Source organism: Sardina pilchardus, chromosome 2 (genome assembly GCF_963854185.1).
Source record: "Sardina pilchardus chromosome 2, fSarPil1.1, whole genome shotgun sequence".
NCBI classification, from domain to species: Eukaryota; Metazoa; Chordata; class Actinopteri; order Clupeiformes; family Clupeidae; genus Sardina; species Sardina pilchardus.
The window spans coordinates 31366725-31391347 of NC_084995.1; the positions used below are offsets into that span (position 1 = coordinate 31366725).

Sequence of the window (24623 nt, forward strand, 5' to 3'; positions counted from 1 at the left end):
GGTTCTCAACAGGTGGCAGCGTTACTCCAATGGCGCTCTCAGCTGACCTCACCATCCTCCTCAGGGTCCTTTTCTCTAAGACGCTGCTGCTCTCATGCCAGAGAGAGATGTTGCTTGTTAGCGCACTCTCAATGGTTCCCCTGTAGAAGATGCATGAGGACTGTTGGGTTAAAATTAGCCTTTTTCAGTCTCGTTAGGAATTGTAGGCGTGGGTTGGCATTTTTGTTAAGGGAGGAGGTGTGCAGGGACCAGGTCAGGCGGTCAGACATATGAAGCGCTAGAAACGTTATGTGCTTCACAGTCTCCACCACAGCGCTGCTCACCAACTCTTTGGGTTTTCTCCACATTCAGGAGCAGGTTGTTGTTTTGGCAACATTCTGTGAAGAGTTGCACCATTCCGTGGAGGAATAGCAACTGTCCTTCACATCTTCTTCTCCCTGTGAGATGGAGAGTGCATCAGTCATCCCATCACCTCTCACCCTAAGCAAGCTCAGCAAGGTGAGCCCAAGCTATTCCACATTCCCTCTTTGTTCATACTGCGACAACGCTGACTGCTGCTGAGACAACCTTATTTATGTCACATGTTAAAAGCGTTGTTATGGTGAGAGATCCTACAGGTTGTTTATATGGACATTAAACTGCATTCACATTAAACTGCATGCAATTAATGACGTACACTATGAAGAGTGTGGCTGAAAACCACAATATCTCAATTTAAGATCATTCAAATAACAATAACCCAATTGCAGTTCCACATATATTACTTGCGCAATAGTAATACATAATAATAATAATAATATAATAATAAAGATAACATTAGAAGCTGACATCATCTCAAGGTGCTTTACAGAGCCCAAGGTCTTAGCCGCAGGGGGATACCTACAGTACGTGCGCACGTGCACGTGTGTGTGTATTGGGGGGGGGGGGGGAGCAAGCACACTAATGCACACAACATACAGTGCAAGCCATCAGCATTCATCAGACAACATTCACTATAAGGAAGAGAACAGAGGCACCTCAGTACAGGGTACACAACAGACACGGTGTCCATCGGCTCTCATGAATCTCCCTCGGGACCGAGAGTCACCGCTCGCTCACATTAGTGACTACAGCACATCAGCTCAGGGATCTTTCAAGGCAGCTGCTTCACCAGAGGATCTGAGCTGCGTCTCTGAAACAATGACTCTCTTTTCCGGCACCATGCTGCTCATGATTAAGCTCATCACATCTCCCCTCGGCTGAAATGATATTAGCCGCCTGTGCGCAGAGGCTCAGCCTGACAGGATGAAGCCATTAAGAAATAATTCAAGAGCTCTTGACAATAGGTAGTGTGAGCACATGGCCTGCTGCTGAATGGATGAAGCTTATTTAGTTCTCAGAGATTCACACAGCCCCCATTTCATGAGGGGAAAGATGCTTTCAGCACCATAATAAAGGGTCTTAAAAGTAATTATGTCAAAACAAACAGAATGACGTCAGCTTGCTTGTTCACCTAAGTGCATGTGCTGTGTTATACGTTAGGCTATTCATATGCTGTATATATATGCTCTCAGCATAATGTCTTCTTCACATGAAAATTGTGGATTGTGGATTGCGGACCAATGATGAAAAGTATAGGCTGCTGAAATGGGATTGATAGTTAGGATCACTCAAGTGTACCACTCAGCAATGATAGATTACATTGCAATCGGAATCCATTGCATGTGAAATGTCAGGTTAGAAAAAGTGTCTGAAAAATATTTTTTGCCTCTGCTCTTCATTGATTATTGGATATTTGCCAGATAATTTGACATGGCAAAATTCTCGACAGCACTCGGTCGATTTCTGTCGATTCTAGAATGTGCACACCAAATGACATGTTTACATGATTGCAGTTGTACATGTATGACAAAACAGATGCCATTCTGTCTCAGGGGGGTTATATGCACCTTGAGAATGTTCTGGGGTATAGAGATCGTTCAAAAGGTTGGACAATAAACTCACAATCTTCAAAAACGCTTCGTTCAAGTCCACAGAGACTAGCTGTGGGCAGTACTGCTGAAGCGGGATGGAAGGTGAGCGAACTGTGGTGTGTAGCCCCTTTCCACACCATGCACCCAACGGGGGGTTGGGTCATGCAACACCAAATGACTAGTGGGGCCGGGCGAGAAGGGGCCCAGGCTGCCACAGTTTGGGCCCTGAGGAGAAAGGAGTGCCGTACTCAAACAGGGGAGTGGTGGAGTGGGAGACACCTCGTGTTTTGCCTGACTAGGCCGCCCTGGCCCAGGAATGTTACGCATCGGTCATGCCCATCTGAAGTGGGCATCGCAGGCCACAAAGAGATGGACAGCGACAGAAATCTGCTGCCATTGCAGGTCTTCTGGAATACATTGCTGCCATCATGGATTTTGACGGTTTATAAAGCTGGCGAGGCTCGGTGGGTTCTTATAGTCCAGTGTTCTTTGAGCTTGAACTCACGGGCACATTGGAGGCGTCCTTCTTCACGGTTTGAGATGTTGAGAGTTGCTGAAGAATGAAAAGAGGATTAAGATATTGTGGTGTGAGAAAATTGGCTCTGATCTTATTGATACTAAAGGGCTTAAAGCAAAGGATGCTGTTAAAAATCTTTGTGTCATTGACAGTGATCTAAGTTTCAACAGTTTATAATTGTTACTTTTTAAACATGTTAAATGTTTAAATGTTTAAACATGTCACCTTATGTGTTTTAGTTTTCAACTATTCTTTCACTATTGCCCTTCTTTTTTAAGTGTATTTTTGGGGCTTTTTATGTCTTTAATGCGACAGGGCCGTGAAAAATGACAGGAAGTAAACAGGAGAGAGAGTACAGTAATGAGTACAGTAATTTCCCGCACATACAGTACTGTAAGCCACATTGTGTATAAGTGGCAGGACAGTGTTTTATGCAAGTTAAAAGAAACAAAACCATATTAACACCATATTAACTGGTCCCCTGTATTAATCTCAGAGCTGAAGACATTTTGTAAAATCAATGTATAAGCCGCGGCTAATAGTCAGTAAATTACAGTAGGGGTGGGATCCAGAAAGGACCACAGGGAGGGAATCAAACCCCGGTCGCTGTTGTGCGGTGCAGGTGCCCCAGCCAGCCGAGCCACAGCTGAGGCTGACTACTGTTTATGTGAACCGCCTTGTGTACGAAATGTGCCATACTATATGTCAACTTGACTTCTCTTGACTTGACTGTTAAGTGTATGAGTGTTTTTAGAATAGAAATGTATCAGAGTAGTGGCAGGTCACTCTCATTTACATCTCTCTTGCTGGCTTAGATCACTGGTGACTCAGTCCACCCACTGGTTTCTGATTGGATTCTGTTGCAGCTCTGGCGTTAGCAAAAAAGCGTGCCGTGCCTGATGATGGATGGGTGGCTCCTAATCACTGGACACATGTTCCAGAACTACCCCACTACTTGTGCCTGATGATGGTGATCATTTCACTGAGCCTTTGCCACCTTGTGTCCTGTTCTTCATCTTCCTTCTCAATAAGCTTTTTTTTTTTGTTGCCCTGATTTTGATGGCGTCTCTCCTGCCCCCACACCATGCCCCACTTCAGAAGGGCTTCCAGAGGAGCCACTCACGATGCTGAAATCAATCCCGTCTGTTTTCTTGCAAGTGCGTGCTCTTGTCGTCCGAGAGGCAAATAGTTTCTGACAGACTGCTCCCCTGGACACGCATGATTCGGCGAGAGACACGTTGTGACCACGCCCCGCTGGTCACAGTGGCCCCACCCATCAACGCCATCCCCTGCGTTAACCGCGGTGGTTTTTGCTGACTGGGATTCCATGAGCCTGCTGTCAGCAGCCACAACACAGTGCACCATGGGACAGTTTCACTGCATCACCCGCCACCCCGGGGTCATCTACTGACTGTTAATATTGCTCCTTGTAGGTGCTTTTTCATAGCTACACGGTTTGGACCAATCCCCTGTCCAATTGTTCGGAGATCCTTAATCCAGCTCGAGATCCCCTTAATGTAGTGTGCTCCTAATAGGATGACTGGTATTAACCTCAGGGACAATACTGCCAGCTGTCCAAGAGCCCCCTATTGGCCAATCTGCAGAACTGGGAGGGGGTTGTGGTTGAGAGGGGGAGTGAGAGAAAGAGAAAGAGAGAGAGAGAGAGAGAGAGAATGATTGAGAGAAGGAACATAAGTGTGTGCCTGGAAAGTGTGATGGGCTTTAGTCTGGGACTGAGACGGCGAACGGAGTGACAGAAAGTGCTTTCAAGCTGAACGGGACTTTTTTTCCAGAACTCCCTCGCTCTGTGCAACCCCTTATCTCCCTCTTCCCTTTCTTTTTCACTACTTTCTGACTTGCCCTCCTCTCCTCCCTCCACAATTCCATTTCTTTCCCTCGCTCTACATCTCTCCCTGCCTGTGTCCTCCCGTCCGACCCCCCTCCCCCCAACTCCTCCCGGTTGCATTGGGGCTCGGCGGCGAGTATATGGGTGACTGAGAGTGAGGCCAAGTGCGAGTGTGGACGTGTCGCTATGGGGCTGGGTGCAGTGTGGAATCGGGTGAAGAATGTGTGCCAACAGAATGGACTCCTCATCCTCTCCGTGCTGGCGGTGGTCATCGGCTGCCTGCTGGGCTTCTTCCTGCGCTCCAAGCACCTCACGGCACAGGTCAGTTCATCATCAAGCGTTGACCACCACAGCCTCTGCCCACCTCAGGGCCACAACACCCACAAAACCTTCAGATATCTAGGCTTCATCTGGCTCCAACTCTCCAGTAGCCTTGCAGAATAGACTATTTTACATCGGCACACTGCAAGAAGTTAGAACTTCAGTTCAGTTGTAAACTTTCAGTTGTCATTAGATGCCAGGGATACACATGCAATTATATAGTCATGGAAAGCTCCAAGGTTTTTTTTTTTTTTTTTTTTTTCAACTGTGTTTGAACTAGAATTTCTATAATAATTGGAATTGGAGTAGGATTAATTAACACAGTAACTACTTTCCACTGAAGCGTTGGAATCTGTGAAAGCTCCAGTGCTGACATCATGGATGGTCTCTATGGTGATGATGTTGGTTGGGAAAAGCTGAACAGCTTCTGACCTCTTCCATGTTTCTTGTCATGAGGAGCTTGCCATGTTTGTTTCTGTCAAGGGATTAGTGTTCGGTCACAGCTACGGATCACTGGGAGATCTGTGACACACAACCCTATATCACTAATGAACAGACAAGACTTTTGTGTTCCACTTAAAGTAATGGTGTTTTGTTGGTCCTCTTGAGCAAGTTACTGTCTCATAGTCCTGATAATCAAAATATGTAGTCCACAGTTTTAACATGGAATACGTTGTTTTGTAAAAGTGTCAATAATGTGTTAACTCAGAGAAATCTGGGGTCTTTGGCCAAACATTCAAGCTCAATATTTAGGGAAAGTAAAATGACAAACAGCCAATCCATCTGGAAAATGGGCTCTGTCAGATAAAATTTCAACTGTCAAATAACGACTGATCAGGAAATGCCTGCACATTAGTATTTGATAGAACTGATTGCCTGATTGCCACACGTTGGCTGGGTGGGTGGCTCTGGTGGCTTGGTCAAGTCATGCTAACATGGCTACACTACTGCCGCCTTCTTTTTTAGGATCCGTGTCAATGTGGACATCTGAACTGCTGTATTGTCACTGTTTTTAACTGAGGTGATTTCAGTGAAGGAAGACAATGTTTTAATCAGTCAGTGTAGACATTCAGGAGAACTTGTTTCCCATGACAAAGATGTTAGCCAACTTAAAACAATGAATATGTGACTTTAGATCGTGGCATTGGTACAGTTAATTCCCTAAGCCATAGCTTTTACAGTTGGAGCCACATGTCACCATATGGAGAAACATTTGGTGAGATACGGAGAGTAATCTCACCACCCTCAGAGAGAACTGAATTACAGCGTTATGTCACCAGCTACATCTATTATGTTTAATCAAATACTGCATCTTCATCAGGCAAAGCAACAACCTCATTTAGAAATGTCAGAAAAATGACAGTTCCCAAGAAATCATTTTTGCAGCCTTAATGATCTTTTCCATTACTTGTGTCTGAAAATACACCTAAAAGCACGTGGAAATGTGATTTATGGCTAAATGTATTCGACGTCTGATGCTTGCAGACTGTGAATGAATCTGGAAAGCATGTAGTGCATTTGGATGCAACCAGGAAGCGATACAGCATTGGATTTAGCATTTAAGCATTGCTCACAGGCATGTTTCTGTAGAATGTAAATGCTTCCTGGAACAACATCTTTGTCTCTCTACACACTCTTACACACACACACACACACTCTTACACACACACACACACACACACACACACGGTGGCACACTCAGGGTGGCAGATGCCTTGTGCCTCCTCCCGCGGATGACAGGTACCCATGCCTCATGCCACCTGGGTTAGCAGTGCTCTCCCATGGGCCTCGCCCATGTTTGAGTGGTGGCCAGCCGTTTGACAGCGCTGACGGTGATCTCTATCGGCAGGTCTAAGCTCGGTGCCTCGATGCAGAGCGCTAAAGCGCTTTAGCCCTAAGCACAGGCACTGCCTCCCTCCAGCTCCACTTAAATGCAATATGGTCCTGCACACACCTTGGCACATGATGTCCAACTCTTAGTGTTGTAAGAATAAGTCTTTACATTCTCTCTCTCTCTCTCTCTCTCTCTCTGTGTGTATTTGTGTGTGCATGTGATTTTCACTGTTCACCAGAGCAGTATGTTCCTAAGCAATTTCTGTACTCTCTGTATGCTACAGTACTGTTACAGAGCCACACCACCATCAGAGGACTGTTAAACCCATCACAGGCTCACACCAATAGCAACACCACAGGCACACCTGTTACAGCCTCCAACCAACACAACAGAGTGTAATCATTTCAATTCATTTGATACAGCTTACAAACAAGTAATGGTTAAATAAATATCTATTTTGGAAAGACCAAAGCACACAGTGCAGACATCGATATACGTAAGCACAGAAAGTGCAAAGAGTTGATGAGTATGAATTGGAAGTAGCATCATGTTTAATTTCATATACTGGCATGCTGTTTTCTTTTTGATGACACTTGACAAAAATCCTTAAATGGGTATGTTTCTACAACATGCTTTGCCCCTCAAATGGTTCCAGTTATAGCCACTCATTATACATCTCTTCTGAGGTCTGCTTTTCAATGCATGGTTACTTAAACATAGACTTAGATCTAGTTCAATCTACTTGTGACATGGAATTTTCTGCAAACTTCACCTTGCGCCAACTTAAATTGAGAACAAAACAAGACAACAATTTACCTACTTAATAGGGTCTTGGATCATTAACCACATACAGTCATGTAACATAATACCCTCACACAGTAGACATACTCTAAATAGAAGTTCAACACTGAACTGAACACTTCAGTTATTTCTTTGGCTTAGTAACCGCACCACTCAACAGACATTACACTCTGGCTTGGTGAAGTGTGTTTTTCATTGAGGAACAGCCTGTGCCTCACCCATCACTAACAATGACATTTGTTGCTAGATACGACCTCCTTATGTTAGGCTCTGAGGTGATCTTGGCTTCCTCTTCTTCCTCATACAGTACCTAAAATCCACAATGTACAGTATATTAGGATGTAACCCACAATGCACAATATAATTGATTATTCTCTGGGTAAAAAGGCACTGTCCATTTTTGTTCACCTTGTTCACTACTGGATGGTGATGCCTGTCACTAATCCTGGCCTCCTATGTTTCCTGCTGACATGGCGTGACCCTTGTGACTGTCCCTAATGAGCCCCTGTCTTGTGTCCATCTGGTTGTCCACAGGAAGTGAAGTATTTCCAGTTTCCGGGGGAGCTGCTGATGAGGATGTTGAAGATGCTTATCCTGCCTCTCGTTGTGTCCAGGTAAATCCAGCTGCTGTTAATGTTGATGCTGCTGCTGCTGCTGCTGCTGCTGCTGCAGTTGCATCTAGTTCTGGAGATCACTCATATGGACCCCTCAGATCTCCCTTGCATTTGTGTAGTTGTCTGTACACGCAAATGTATGTGGTCACACTCATCATCACACACTAAAAGATTGGAAAGATTGGATGCACAGACCAAAGATTGGAGTCACATCTCCTGAATAAACAAGAGCAGCCATGAGAGTACAGACCCTCACTTCTACAATGCAATAAAGAGACAGAAATGTCAATCATATACTGTAGGGTGACCACAATATTGTGATCCTCCGTCTTGTCTGAAAATTGAGCTGTTATTCTTTAAGCTATGAGCAGAAACATTACTACACACAGGGTTATAATGTGAGGCAGCTGTAGATGTAATGAATATTAAACACTCAGTACGATATAGGAAATAGAGTCCACTGCACTGAGTATGTGCTGTCTATGTAATAACAGCCAAGAACAAAGGTACTGTAGCAATCTCAGTAGGTCAGGTGTGTGCCTTTGGCTCTAGTCTTTTCTGTTCATTGTAAACACTGGCACAAGTCTCAGGCACTGGTGCAGAATGGCAACTAGCAATGTTTTCATACGAAGACATACTGTAAAATTGCCAGGCAAAGGTGGCACATAGTGAAGAAGAAACCCTAGGAAACCACATAAGGGGCTTAAATCAGAGCTAAAATGACTTAACACCAACATTATTTAATCTAATCATGAAGCACACTAGAACTGGACATTGTACTCACTGCATTAATTGTAAAGCAATTCACTCTACTTGCACAGCATTCTGGCTGTATCCTGTACAATGCAGAACACACCACATACACACCCAATCAAATCACATATGCAATCATATACACACCTAGGCTAGAAATCTAGACATACCCTAGTGGCAGCAAATGTAATTTAGCACATCTATCAATTAGCAATTCTCCATTGGCTTGCGAGCTGGAAAAATTGAACTTCTATCGGACCAATGAGATCGTAGATAGAGTCTGTGGGCGGGCTTAACATAATGACAACTGACCTGCGACCATAAGTTGCGACCGTTAAGCGTGAATTCCCTATCCTGCTACTTGAAAACAAGAAGATGAATGGTTGTAGCGCTATCCTATTGCGTGGAGCGTGAATTTGAAAGACAACGGTTTATCCCACCCCTCCGATTGAACCCCGCCTATGGTGAGTTCCCAGACCCTATCTTGATATGGGTCTGGCTCGTCAGGCTAATACACACCCACACATACTCACATACATGAACACACAGAGATGAAATGTGAGGTGCTCTATTGTAAATAAGCTACTTAAGATCCCAGAGCAGCAAAAGCTGATCCTCACACACACAGTAACAAACACACACACACACACACACACACACACACACACCTGCATGCCCAGCCTACACTGTTAAGCAGAAGTTGGAGGTTAGTGTTTCAGTCTGCCAAGCCCACACATGGGAGCAGGAGGGCCGGGAGGTTATGTCAGGCCACTAACACCAGAGCTGTAAGCCAGGCAGTAGGCCACACGTGGAGGTCAGCTCGGCAGTTAATTTCCATTAATCTGCACAAGTCCAACCTGGTCAACTGCACTGCACTGGCTTGTTGCGAGTGTAATGGTTGTCTACCATTGCCAGCTGGGCACCCTTATAAAGATGCGTATGACCAAATGTGTCATGAGCAAATACATTGCTGATGGTATGTAATGATGAAATTTAATCTAAATACACTATAATAGCCAAAGCTGGGCACACAGTAGTTCTGCTAGGCAAGAAATGATTACATAGAGCAACCTCTAGACGAATTAATCGCAAACATTCAGCAACTGTTTGGACAGTAAGGTCAGTAATGTCCTGTCCAGTGGCACTGCTGGACATGTTGTGCAGGTCAAGGTTGCTTTGTTTACACTCACATGCAGGAAAGGACAGTAGGATATTACAGTACACTTCTAGTCAGCATAGCATGCAGGATATGACAGTTGGATATTACACTTCTAGTAAGGAGCATGCAGGATATGACAGTTGGATATTACACTTCTAGTAAGGAGCATGCAGGATAGGACAGGATACAACTCTACTCAGCGTAGCATGCAGGATAGGACAGGATACAACTCTACTCAGCGTAGCATGCAGGATAGGACAGGATACAACTCTACTCAGCGTAGCATGCAGGATAGGACAGGATACAACTCTACTCAGCGTAGCATGCAGGGTAGGACAGGATACAACTCTACTCAGCGTAGCATGCAGGATAGGACAGTGATACTCGTCTAGTTTCTCCTCGTCTATCAGTATCAGTGGAACATCACAGCACACTTCAGATATCGTCTCTGCCACATTCCCTCCCAGTGCACCCCCCACCCCCCCACCCCATCCCCGCACCATGGTGGAAAACATAGATGTAGTAATCGAGACATGCAAGCTTAAGTGTATGCGAGGGCTTAGGTTCAACACAAGGAGTGCACTCTGCCCCCATTTCTGCGCCATCTGCCCAGGGCCAAGAGCAGGGACCAGATTATGAGCTGAGCACACGGCTACGCAATCAAACACGCCGTGGGCTTCTTATCCCCTATCCGCCATTTTTGTTAACTGATTTTCAATCAATGACTTGTAAGAGGAGGAAAATTGGGGGGGAAAACAAGGGTCATGCGGATTGTAACAGTTATTTTGCCTTTCACTACTGATTAATGCTGTTATTACGACCCTAACTCTGATATCTGGCAAAATAAAAACATGGCAATGTGGGGGCGTTTTGATTATTGCGACTGCTGTCCCAGTGCTTTCCATAACCCACCCACCCACCCACAAAGACAAGCACGCACACACACGGACACACATGTTTTCAAGAGTGTGGCTACAAAGCTTGTTAAATTTCATCTACATTTTGGTGTGGGCGAAAGATACAGATGATTCCTACCTTTCAGTTCTAATGCTTTTTGTACCTCGCAGTCTCTTTATTTGTGAAGATGCCACAGTTGCTAGGTGAGAGCAGTCATCGTCAAGACCTGTAATTTTTTATTATCCATTTGGAGGCTGGACTAAATCCAATGTACAGTTGTGCCACATAAATATGATATCAAAGGTTAGTTGTTGAGATTCTACTTGCTTTGAAAAAGTGTGAGTCTAAGGTGTCAGAATTAGAAATACATAAATTACCTGATAAAAACAGATCAAACTTTGTGAAGGCCTTGATAACTGACTCCTTATTATCTGTGTCTCTTCGTCAGGGTTATTGAAAAGTGCTCTCTCTTAAGAACTGAAATGCTGAACTCTTGCCTTTTTGGGTACAGGACCTACCATTTTGGTGAATTTATCTCGTGTGATGTTTATTATATCTGGAATATGTCCTTGCATTACTAATAGTTTGTATTACAGTAAGATAGCAAATAACTGATTCAATGCTGATTGGGTGAGATGGAGGAAGAGTGCTTTCTTTGTAGAAACTAGCCATTTGGTCGTTTGTAACAATGATCTGTACCTGAACTCCCCCAAAGTCCTGTTGGTGGCGAGGCAGAGGAGCCTGCAGCGGGACTTTCTCATGTCCAGGCAGGATTACTGTAATGCTCTTGTCCAGCAGAGGTGCAGTGGAGTAAGCCCCAGATGGTGCTCAACTCCTGATTTCTACAGTCTCACACATACATGCAGGGGCAGACACCATGCCACCTAATCCCTTGTTGTGCTTGGCCCAACCTTCCTTCCTTCCTTTCATTCTTTCATTCTTTCTTTCTTTCTTTCTATCTATCTATCTATTTATCTACAGTATCTATCTATCTATCTATCTATCTATTAATCTTTGAGTCAGAGGGGTTTGTTGGTACCACTACCACATTAGGGAAAATATGATACGTCAAAATGGAAAGTCCATTCCTCAAAAGCAAGTGTTCATGTCAATGACACTGCCAGTGTCATCAAGAAGTCCTGACACCATCTCTTATGAAGAGAGTCAAATGGCTTTGTCATGATTTCATTCTGACAGTTTCTTCTCTCAGTGTTTTCCAATGCAAAACAAAGGTCAGAATACGGTGATACTATCTGAAAATGCTCAAGACAGCACTATACACTTGTACAGCCATTTGAAAACTACAGTAAAGTCACACATTGCTGTAGTTAGCGGAGTGAGTACAAGAGACTGAATACGTATGTTTCAAATTTTTTTACTGCATGCAATCTTTGCAATTCTACTGTATGTAATGACTCAAGAAATGAAATGAAGACTATTAGTTTTATTGGGAATGATTATTCAGCATCTATAAGTATAGTTCATTTTGACTGACAACAGGAGAGAATTGTATGAAAGCAACTGATACATGTCCAAAAGCATTTCCGATTTGTTCAGAGGAAGGAGAAATTGCTACTATGATGTGCGCATGACTAAATGTTGTGGAGGTTGATAGTTAATAGTTATGAGAATTTTCATTCTGATCTGAGGAAAGCACCAAAATATAAGCAAGCATTTTGTAACCTTATAAAGTTGCATAAAGGAAAGAGGTGACCTTTTTTCCAACTTGGCAGGAACAGGACAATGACTTGATTGTATCCAATTAATCTTGGTTAGAATAAAATGGTTACTTAACAAAGGTAATAAATAGCCGCTCTATCCTTGTAAACAAAGTAATCAGTGAATGATTTGATCTACAGTAAACTATGACATTAGAACTAGGGCTGTGCCATTTGGTGTTGCATACCGATTGATCGTATAGGCCTAGCAATCTTCTAGAATTTTCATGTCCCAGTATTAAAATCATTTTGGTCCCCAACAAAAATGTACACTCGTTATGATCCAAACATAAACCGGATTTTCTCTTCGCTGCTGAAACTGTAGGGAGCATGACTGTCCTCCACTGGTGATGTCGAAGTGACCTCATGATATGGGCTTCAGTGAATGACTATGGATGGAGTCATAGCCCTGAACAACTGAATCTTGAATGAGATATAATCTGTGTAGTCTATAATCTATAAAGTAAAACATGCATATTGTGAATAATTTAGTGTATTTTGTTGGGGTGAAATGAGAGAGCCTAACTGTTCTTTGCAGACAGAAAATGCCCAGAAAAAAAACATGAATTTGTGTATGAAATTAAAGGCTTTGAAACAGATGTCCATGCGTTTAAGAGCTGCAAACTAACAAGCTTAGAGTTATACGCCCAGTATAAACAGTGTAATGCTAGACTTCATTCAGATTTCTGTAGCAAAAGCTACTACTGTAGCTGCTACAGAACTTCTCTTCCTCTCTCATTGGCTGGACTATCCCTAAAACTTGTTTTGATTCCCAGCTGGCTAACTGGCAATATGTGGTGTGGATATCCGAGGCGTGGGTAGAGTAGTAGGGTGGAGATCAAGAGCTCGTTAATTCCGCCAAAAAGCTGTTTAGAGCTCCATCACTGTTTCCAGATCAGCAGAATCGTCACAGATCACCAAACACAACACAAAACAGCCCAAGAACCGTTCAGTGGTGCCAAAGCTTCCGGACAGGCCCAGGATTAGAGTTTGAGCTCCTAAAAGCTGCTCTGCTGGCCCAACAAGGAGGAATATTGGGTCTTATGGACAGTGCAGTTAACACTGCTGGGGATCTGGATCCATTGCGTGCAAAAGGACATAAACACATGGCATATAATTAAATGTGTGGTATGCAGTTGGTTTTACAGGACTGTAAACAGTACAAAGGAAACAGAATATGTGTTATGAATTACACTTCAGATTGGACTTCAGTCCAGTGTGGTGCAGGTGTTTTCTGCATTCAGTTGAATGTGTTACTTGAATGATGAAAAGCACTTCTTTCAGTCTGTTTCAACGTCATCATCTCATTATAGCTAAACTTGTTTTGACATAGCAGCTGCAGTGATATGTAAAGCATATACTGTATAACATCTTTTAAACACCCCTCCCCGCCCACAGCAACGCACGCACGCACGCACACACGCACGCACGCACGCACGCACGCACGCACACACACACACACACACACACACACCATACACACTGACTGTTCATGCCAAAGAATCAGCACAACACAAGTTGAACCAGCCCTGGAGTCTGTTATGAATGAGATGAGTGTTTGTGAATGTGTTTACATCGGCGCTGTTGGACATAGGAGGAGTGTGTTTGTGAGCGCAGGCTGGCCCGGGTGACAGAGGGAGGGAGTGAGGCAGCACTCTCCGTTGCACTCCTAAGATGTCTGTTTGTATCACGCACTGTTGCTAACATCTGTGAGGTCTTATGCAATAAAAGGGCCTTCATGGTTCAGTGGGAGGTTACTTGAGGTAACTTTGCATTGAATCTGACATTGTCTGTAAATCTGGTTGCTGTCGTCCTTTTCATGATCGCTGGCAGCCCACAGTTTTTCAGTCTTTCTAGGATAGTATAGTATTGTCTTGTAATTATGTAGGAGAAGAGAGTCATGCGCCATTTGTCGAATCGAACCCGGGTCGCCGGCGTGCGGTGCAGGTGCCCCAGCCGGTCGCGCCACGGCTGGGGCCAATAGCTTGCTTTTTAATTCATTTGCTCAGTAGTTAAAAGCTGAAAAACGTTCAAGCTGTTAAAATAAACAGAACCATATCCTCAGTTCAAAAGTCGTCCTTGTTTGAACACTACAGTAGATCATTGTGAGCTGCTGTACTCCTCAGTGTTGTGGTGAGATGTACAGTATGGCTTGTCCCTTTTTAATGTTATTAACTGCTATTAAAGCCTTAACTAGTCTCAATGCATTCATGAGCTGACTCTTGAAGCCCTGTAGAAGTGGAGGGCAACACCTCCACCACCGCATCCTCAGTCCAAACTGACCTCCTCTCTCATCTCTTCCTCCATGACCAGTCTGATGTCTGGGCTGGCCGCCCTCGATGCCAAGTGCTCCAGCCGCCTGGGCATCATGACCATCTCCTACTACCTGTGGACCACCTTTGTTGCCGTGGTGGTGGGCATCGTCATGGTGTCCGTCATCCACCCCGGGGGCGCTGCCCAGAAGGAGGACTCGGAGGACAGTGGCAAGCCCATCATGAGCTCCGCCGACGCCCTGCTGGACCTCATCCGGTAAGACCTGCAGGGATGTGTGTGTGTGTGTGTGTGTGTGTGTGTGTGTGTGTGTGTGTGTGTGTGTGTGTCAGATTCAGCTGAATGTTTCATTTACATACTGTACACTGTAGGTACAATTAGGACATTAAAACAAGCACTCGTGACCTCCTATGTTATGTTTAGATCTCATCACCGTTTCTGTGCGGCAAAAGCTATAAAGATTCTTACTCACTTCGTCATGCCTCTGAAGTCCACTTCAACATTTTTGTTAGGACTATACTTATGTTTCTATTGTAACTGAAGCAACTTCCTCAGTCATTAATGGCAAAACTCAGTTTAAAAGGACTAAAAAATAAAATGGGTTTATTTCAAGCTACATACAATATACAATAGTTTCTTTCATCATAGAAAATCCAAAGCTAATTATTCCATAAAATGATACACTCAGATACAGTGAGAACACTGTGTTGCTCTGCACCAAAAAACCCTCAGTCGACATTTACCCAAACATTAAAAAAAAGACAAGTTTATAAGAATGTGAGCTTGCGGCTGGTTTGTTTGAGTGACAGAATTCCAATTATAAAATAAATCCTACAGTAGACCTACTGTATTGATACTGTATACTGTACTCTAGCAGTAGAATTGTCTATGGGTCTATGGCTTTACTTATACATAAGCATACTGTACATACAATCATTCAAATGTCCAAAGTGCTTCAGCTGCAACGATTTTCTCCTGACCCTCTGAACTGTCCACTCAGTCATCCTTCAGGTGTTCTCAGTCAACCTTCAAATTATTTAAATGGTTTCAAATTGCACAATCAAGGGTCATTAAACTGATTTGGGTTAATGTGTCATGCCATTAAAGGAGTCAAATTAGCAACAGTTGCATCGTGCTTACATGTCCAAAAAAGCCTAAATGTCTATTGAAGGACAAGCAAAGGGGCCCTGCATTCTTCTCACATTTATCAAAGATTTTGGTTAATTAAAGCTTAGAGCTTTGGACACACTCTGTTCCTATTTGAGTTTAACACAATGTATTCTATAAACTTTATTGAATAATCCTATAATCACCCATAGTTTGTTGGAGTAAATGTTTTCAGGATGCCGGTATTAGTACTAGGTTCACACAGTATAAGCTTGATTACTGTAATCCAACTGAATTCTACTCAAGATAATGAAAGACAAATATAAAGAAATATGACTTGGACTGAATTTGAACATGCTGTACGTTTGAGCAGTTCACTGGACTGAGTCTCGTGTGAACTTTAAAGTCACTGCTTGAAGGCAGGGGAGACTAATGCAAGCACTAAGCTAATGACAGAGGAGGGTGTCCTTGAAGTGACCCATATCAGGGTGCATGGGCTCAGTGTGTCACAGTGGGTCAATGGGCCAGGATTCCATTCACAGGCACAGCACAGGCTAGCAAATAGCCTCTGCAGCCTCCTCAAACACGCCTGGTGAATGACAAGCACAGAGATAGATATCCAGCCATTGTGTTTTATGTAGAAGTAAGGACGCATGGAGCATCCTACAGAAACTGATCCTGTCTTTTCAGCCTGCGATGAGGGTGTGAGCCACGTGCTCAATTAAACACATGCATGGCTGCAGCTTTTTATCAAGGGCTGTTCTTGGAAGTCTATGGTTACAGGTTCAATAGCTGAAAATGTTTTTTAAGTCCTAGATATGGGCTAAATATTTTCTCTGGTAACAAACCTAAATGCCTCAGTGTGTGTGTGTGTGTGTGTGTGTGTGTGTGTGTGTGTGTGTGTGTGTGTGTGTGTGTGTGTGTGTGTGTGTGTGTGTGTGTGTGTGTGTGTGTGAGTGTTTGTTTCCACAACACAGCTGTGGTTGGGATTTAACGCAAATCTACTTTGACCCGCATCGCGTGTGTTTGTGTGGGAGTGTGTTATCAGGCTGAGATCAGGGTATTTTGAATTTTTTAGATGGCTAGTAAGTTGTCTAAACTCTGCCAAATTGTCTGTAATCCTGTAATTGACTGTATTTGTGTAAGAGTACAATGCAGCGCATAAATGAACAGGTAAGGCTCTCAAGTAGCACTTTAGTACTGTAGATGAAAAACAAGTGAAACAGCAACATTCATACACACGTCCAAATTATCAAGAGCCTGTGCATAAATTTGCATAAAGACTAGATAACAAGTGATAGCAAACCATTGTTTCTGCTTGGACACATGACCCCTCTTACATCAACATAACAATGACCGTGGCCCAACCAGAGTTAAACGTGTGGCTGCCACCTAGGGCTTAGAAGACGAAGTCCGTTTGAAGCGGCTTTGCATGTCTCCTCCTTTACTGTACTTTCCCACACCACCTGGGATTTGGAGATTTGTCTGCTCTCCCAGCTGGAGGCAGGAGGCGGAGAGTTAGATTTCTGTGTCAAAGGCCTCGTTAGAGCGGCTTAAGAGCTGGGTGTCAGGCCCGCGGGGGCACGGAGCGTCGGCACCTGTCAGCGGCGCCGTGGCCAAAGTCAGCGTGCAGGGTGGCCCGCGGGTCAGAGGTCATCTGGATAGGGTTGATTGAGTCGGCAACACCTTCGCCACTACCATCACCCAATAGATACCGCCCCCCTTATCACCACCACCACCCTGACACGCACAACACACACGCATGCACACACACGCACATGCATACATACACACATACACACACACACACACACACACACACACACACACACACACACACACACACACACACACACACACACACACACACACACACACGCACACACACACACACACACACACACACACACACACACAGACACCTGTCCAGAATGTACATACAGGGATTCATACCGACATACACTCACGTATCATATGCATGTACACACACATACACATACGGACGCATTGCACGAACCTCGTGAGACACACACACACACCTTTTGAGCTCCCTGGGATCCATATGTCAGCTGTAAAGCTTTGACACTCTCAGACAGCACCACATGGTCAGAAGCGCTCCGTGAGGATCCAGCCGAGGCGTCAGAGAAGAGTCACACAGGGACAGAGCAGAAAACTTACACTGACAACAATTACTCCTCCACATTTTGATCCCTGTATTTTCAGCACATTCAGAAAAGGTGATAAGATGTAGTCCATGGCGTGTTTTTACACAAAAGTTCCCCAGTCAGTGCTCATTAGAGGATTGGTTCATTGGTTTGGGACAGGACTGCCACTTTAATGCTGACATTTAGAGTGCAATTTGGCCATGCTGTTGCTCTCCTTACTGTTTCAGCCGCCCACACTATAGTTCACAGGAAGAACTTTCCTTTTAAACGGAGCTCTACACAAAGCTTAAAAATGCCCTTGACTTGTTCCATCTTTTTAATGGTTCTTTTAATTCCCTCCCTCAGCAACATGTTCCCAGCCAACCTGGTCCAAGCCTGTTTCCAGCAGGTGAGTCACACAGTCATTGCAGCAAGAGGGAAAATGTTGACCTTTTTCTGCCCACCGGGCACTAAAAAATAAATCTCACTCGCGTCAGCCACAATAATTTAATTGTGCTGAAGTATGTGTTATCAAATGCTATTTCCTCTTACTTTTCCAATTCATTAGAAAGCATGATCATCTTGAAAATAAATGGCACCCATTGACAATTATTCAAGCTCTCAGTTTTGCTTTTTCAGACATTTATTCCCAACTCACTCTTAGTGGGAGATTTTAGTCAGCACAATCAATTGAGGACTTGTTCCAGTCAGTAACATTTCACCTCTTGGGTGTCCCGTGTTTCTCCCTGGTCCACAGTATCGCACCCAGAGTATCCCCATCATGTCCCCCCGGCCTACCGTGAGTCAGGAGCTCGCCGAGTCCACCACGAGACGACTCTTCATCTACGGCATCCAGGACGACAATGGCAGCGACATCCAGAACTTCTCCCTGGACCTCACGCCCCCACCTGACGTCAAATTCCAAATTAAACCAGGCACCAGCGAGGGCATGAATGTCCTGGGCATTGTCATCTTCTCTGCCACCATGGGTAAGATCCATACGTACATACATACAGCAAATTTACAACAATCAAATTCACATATGAGAAAGAACAATGTTTAACCCTCTGGAGCTCTAACAAAGCACACTAACAAAGCACAACAACAATAACAGCAAAACAGCACAAACAAACGTGTAATTCCCAATCGATTACTGTACGTAACGATTAATGGAGTTCAATCAGATGGGTTTTGAACTTTGGAATCAAGTGAGAGTGTCTATAACTCTGCGAGAAAGACATTCTATGGCTGTGATTGTTAAACTCATTTTAGACGTGGGATAATACAGCCATGAGGATTGAGCTCAAATCTGCAGCTAAAAACAATATAAACCGGTTGATGGAAGTTGTTAGAGAGCAAGAAAATGTATTGTACTCAGTGAGGCTTTACTGTGAGTTTCTTTAGTCCGTATTGCCACTCTAGTGCACAGGTTTGGTGCCATGTCCAAAGGGACCAAACACATCAGACGTATTTACAGAAACCAACCTTGACAGGAAAGGTAATCTGTCTGTTGCTCCGCTGCAATGCTCAGTGTTTGCCTCATAACGTAATTAAGTTGACAAATGAGTCTTTTCAAAGCCAGGGTAATTTATCAGAGTTAACGCCACTCAGGTAAAATGGCACGCACATTTCTACTGACATAGAGACCTCTCTCTGGGATGGAACTGAAAGCTGCAGCAGGACAAGTCTTGGTGTAGCTGGCTTTAGTTAATTTATCATACTGCCATAAGACTTCTCTTCCTTTGAAACATTGCAGCGCCCCTCTCTAAACATGACGGATCTTAAGCTTTTATCATAATCTATGTGTGTTCTGTCTCTTTGCTCTATGGATATAGCATGTGAAAATAGTCTAACTACCATGTGTCGTGCCAGAGTGTCTGTATGTATTGTGATGAAGTGGTACTTTCCCTATAGGCATCATGCTTGGCCGCATGGGACCAAATGGCAGCGCCCTGGTGAACTTCTGTCAGAGTCTAAACGAAGCTGTGCTCAAAATAGTTGCCATTGTCATCTGGTAAGATCAAGGACATTCATCTTCACACATTCACCCCACAATGAGCATCTCCCTCTTAATGCTTCACTGCATGCTGGTTGCATAGGAAATAGGATGTAGTAGTCACATACACTGTTTCAAAGAGTGTCAATTATGAAATCTGAGGCTCTGTGCCTCATGGACATAATTGATCTTTCTTTTGTTTAGTGGAAAACATAGCATCAGAGTCGATGATCACATGAGATTTTAAGATCACGTCAAGACTCTACTTCATAATCTAGTGAACATTTGAACCGTTTTATGAAATGGAAATGCATTGTGTACTCTATGAGCAGAAACGCTGTGTGGATATTAATCTGACATTTACAGAAGGGCAGATTTAGCAAGTTATTATTATACTTTAAAAAGCGAATGCTATTTAAGATTGTTTAATGAACCAGCACTGACTGCTCATAAAATGTCTATATCAACTGCACTCTAGGTATTTCCCATTTGGCATCGTGTTCCTGGTCGCCGGTAAGATTCTGGAGATGGACGACCCTTCTGCCATGGGGAAAAAGCTGGGATTCTATGCCATCACTGTGGTCATGGGGCTAGTGTTGCACGGCCTCTTCATCCTGCCTTCCATGTACTTCTTCATCACCAAAAAGAGCCCCATAGTCTACATCAGGGGCATCCTGCAGGCCCTGCTCATATCCCTCGCTACCTCCTCCAGGTAAACAAGCAGTCCACATACAGTCCACATACAGTACAGTCAGGTGAAATTATGTGTGGGCCCTTTTAAATTCCCATAGCAAACATTGCAGAATGAGACAATCACAGGACTAATACTGACAAAAACAGCATTTCATAACTGGAGTATTGCGCCTTTATATTATAATCATTCATTATAATCCTAAGGGGAGACCGGCTAGTAATGGTTTCTTCTGTTATCAGGTATACTGTATATATGTATGCAATAACAGCAAGACATCTGTGCAAAATCTATAGGAACTGAACTATAGTTCAGTTCAGGAATTTTTCCAAGCAGGCCATTTTAACAGTGCTGTGTATGAGGAACATTGAAAATATACTGCATATATCACCAAGGGCACAGCTGGAAATGTTGGTCCAATGTCCATCATTTCAAGCATTATTGTTGCATCTCCTATAAGCCTGCTGTTCCAGACAGCCCTGGTCAGGGTCGGAGACACAGACACACACAAACACACACACACACACACACACACACACACACACACACACACACACACACACACACACACACACACACTTCACACTTTCTTGCTATGCTACTGCACGTTGTCATTGTCACCTTTCTATTTGTCTGTAGTTGACACTGCAATCTATGACTTGTCAGCTCCTGTCCCTGTACTGCCCTCTTAACTCTTCTCCTAACTGTCCATTTGTGGCTGACACAAAGACCTGCAGCATAATGGCGACTCTGGATAGCCATAATAACACGTTTCTCCCTGCAGCTCCGCCACGCTGCCTATCACCTTCAAGTGCCTGCTGGAGAACAACCACATAGACCGACGCATCATCCGCTTCGTACTGCCCGTGGGTGCCACCATCAACATGGACGGCACGGCGCTCTATGAGGCGGTAGCTGCCATTTTCATCGCCCAGGTCAACAACTATGAGCTGGACTTTGGCCAGATCATCACCATCAGGTGAGTCTGCCTTTTTTACCTGCAGTGGGCATCTATCCATCTACAGTCTAATGAAATGACATGGTGATCAAAGTAAGCAGACAATGCCCATGTTATATACAGTGTTCCCTTACTGAACTCTCCTGACTAAATATTTCATGGTATTTAATACCTTTCATCACTTGGCCACCACGTGTCCCCTCAGCCTAGTGTCTTGAGTTCAAACAAAAGCATGGAATCCTGGCTCTTCTGCCTTATCTGTGGTCTACACTCCACCTTCTGCCATGCTACTTCTCACTCTACATGGAAGATGTCCATGTTGCAATGCGTACAGTATGTAAAGGCCATTTATCACCATTTGGCCAGCCTGCTTTTGAGTGCCTTTTCCATGTGACTGACATGTGAGTTCCTTGCACTGGGCCTCTTGCTTTAAAGTAGCCTTCCATCCATCCGGTCTAATGTAATTAAATGGTGATGATCAGGGTAAGCAGACCATGGCCATGTTAGACTCTCTATGGTGCTCCTGTGCTAATCCCTCATGGCTAAGACCCATATGGCCTGTATTCATTTCATCTCTCTCATCACCTCAGAGTAGCCTTTTATTGATATTGCTGTCGAACTAGCCTGTTATTGATGTTGCTGTCGAACTAGCCAGTTATTGATGTTGTTGCTGCTGGAGTTTCACGCAGACTGCCTTTGATTTTAGCTATTAATGCAACAGCCGTGTGCCTCAGCTCTTCGGAGAGTTTCCAATCCGACTGCAGCGTGCTGGGTTGGTCAGAGCGCAGCTGTTTCGAGGCTGGCTGATGTCATAATGCAGACACCTTAAAGGGTGGTGGTGGAACCTTAAGAGGATTTGCCAGGGATGACTTTGAACAAAGTAAAGCTGTATATTGAAAGAAGAAGCTCAACAGAAATGATCTTTTATACCTCTCCTGACCCCTTTGCAGCATCACTGCTACTGCCGCCAGTATCGGAGCTGCTGGGATTCCACAAGCTGGCCTTGTAACTATGGTGATTGTGCTGACTTCGGTTGGTCTGCCCACGGATGACATCACTCTCATCATCGCCGTGGACTGGGCGTTGTAAGTTCTCAAGTAGCCTTGCAGCCTATATGCATAATGTGGATGATAGATAGATAGATAGATAGATAGATAGATAGATAGATAGATAGATAGATACTTTATTGATCCCCAAGGGGAAATTCAAGATTCAGTGATCAACACTGTTTAAAAGTTAATATACATTATAATGTTACCTCACCTCTCATTGTTAACAAAACATTATTTGGCAAAACCCATCTCAGTCAAAATATTTTTATTTTAAGCTTAACAATCAGTTTCATGTCATGCCATCAGGAAAATTGGAACAATTCTAACGCTAATCAGCTTCAGACAATGCAATGTCCCTCCTCACGGTATTTCTGTGTGTTCCAGGGACCGCTTCAGGACCATGGTGAATGTAATGGGAGACGCCTTGGCCACAGGCATCATGGCTCACATCTGCAGAAAAGACTTTGTGAAGGAGGGTGAAGAGGTATGGACAGTGAGGGCCTCTAGAGTGTTTTTTTCTCTTTTCATGTTCTGCTCTCCAAGGACAAACAAAAACAGTGTGAGCTTCTTCAAGTAGTCTTCAGAATCTCATATCCGGCAATGGGATCAGTACACCAATCCCAAAATGGAAGCTGTCTGAATAATGAAATGAGTATAATGCACTTTTAATGAAGGCCATCTGAAAGGCTGTGCAGATAAAGCCCAATGTCACACTGACATGCTAAATATTGTAAAATGATGGAGGAAATAAAAAGGTAAAAGGATTTCTGGGAGCCATATACTGTTTGCAAGTATACTCCAACATAGCAGTATCGAGTCATATTGCCATGAAAGTAAACTGGAAATAATGGAAAAAAGGATCATCTTATAATTAAGAGCATTTTAATTAAGAGCATTTATTCATCATCATCAATCTTTATTCTTGTCCCTCTCCCAGATCCCTCTCATTTGCGAGACCAAACCCATGATCAGCATCCAGCAGATGATGGCCTATCAGAAGAACGGCGGCTTCCAGCCCTCTCCTGCAAGCATGCTGAGGAAACCGGAGCACTTCTCCCCAGACGTGGCCCGGATCCGGCAGCTGGAGGAGGGCCGGCCCATCGAGAAGAAGAGGTCCTCGCACCATCACAAGCGGGAGCCTAAGGACAAGGACCACTGCGCCATAGACATGAATGGCCTGGAGACCAATGTATAGGCTCTCACAAGGACCAACACAGACACAAACACAACATATGTATACCTGCTCTGAAAGCAGGGATCCCAGACTAAGCCTGGAATGCACCGGACCTTAAAGGAAATTCCGTTTTGAGGTGTGGGGTTCAGACAGACACCGTGTTCTTTTCATTTGTGTGAGTTTGGGCTTGTTTTTTTTTCACTTTTACCGAAATTGATTGCAACAGCATTGCAGTGTGCGGTTGAGTTGATCTATATGCTGTTGTATAGCTTAACAGGAAACCAACTCAACTGACGAAAGGGATGGAGGCCTGTGCTGCTGTGCCATTTTCCATCCCAGCGTCCCCACTGAACCTCAGCTCAGAGGGGTCAAGCCCCTGGTTGAACCAGCAACAGTGCAGAAGCAGTCTGCGATTTATGCTTATTCTTGCTGGTGACATCAGTAAACATATACGGGTGATGAGTATGTCTGATTCCTCCACGTTTGGGGGCAGGATATTCACCCAGCACTTCAAAGTTCACTCAGATGTGTTTATGTTTACTGTTATATAATGTAAATTAAGATTTCTTTCTTTGATTTTTTCTCATTTTTTTGACTTTTATATACATGAGTTTCTCTTTTTTGAGGTAACAATGGTGAACACAATGTCTTGAAAACCAACCCATCTCAAATGTTCCTCAGAACAGTGCAATGTTTCTTGATTCAAATATCTTTGTTGCTTGGTCTTAGGGGTAGCACATTTATTTATTAAATGCTATAATCCTTTGTACAGCATATTTTTTGTAGATGCCTTGTAGGGGGGGGGGGGGCTGCTGCAG

At 44.0% G+C, this 24623-nt stretch overlaps 1 protein-coding gene across 2 annotated transcripts; it reads left to right on the forward strand.

Annotated features, from left to right (window-relative positions):
- Positions 1-4501: 4501 nt before the first annotated feature.
- On the forward strand, positions 4502-23985 carry slc1a7a (solute carrier family 1 member 7a). 2 transcript variants are annotated; one of them, XM_062526839.1, is made up of 11 exons: positions 4502-4636; positions 7806-7885; positions 14726-14941; positions 18301-18343; positions 18692-18923; positions 19849-19948; positions 20409-20642; positions 21406-21600; positions 22530-22664; positions 23016-23139; positions 23569-23985. In XM_062526839.1, exons 1-11 carry the CDS (start codon positions 4502-4504, stop codon positions 23824-23826), a joined length of 1752 nt encoding a protein of 583 aa, XP_062382823.1. In that variant the 3' UTR covers positions 23827-23985. The 2 variants fall into 2 exon arrangements, with proteins under 2 accessions (XP_062382823.1, XP_062382832.1); XM_062526848.1 differs by having other exon boundaries at positions 23016-23115.
- The last annotated feature ends 638 nt before the right edge of the window (positions 23986-24623 follow it).

What these genes read in the sequence shown, in the direction of transcription:
- slc1a7a (XM_062526839.1), top strand. Translation starts at nt 4,502, where the DNA reads ATGGGGCTGGGTGCAGTGTGGAATCGGGTGAAGAATGTGTGCCAACAG. An exon ending in CTGCCTCTCGTTGTGTCCAG is followed by an intron (nt 7,886 to 14,725) that starts GTAAATCCAGCT and finishes CTCCATGACCAG; the next exon opens with TCTGATGTCTGGGCTGGCCG. An exon ending in ATCGCCGTGGACTGGGCGTT is followed by an intron (nt 22,665 to 23,015) that starts GTAAGTTCTCAA and finishes TGTGTGTTCCAG; the next exon opens with GGACCGCTTCAGGACCATGG.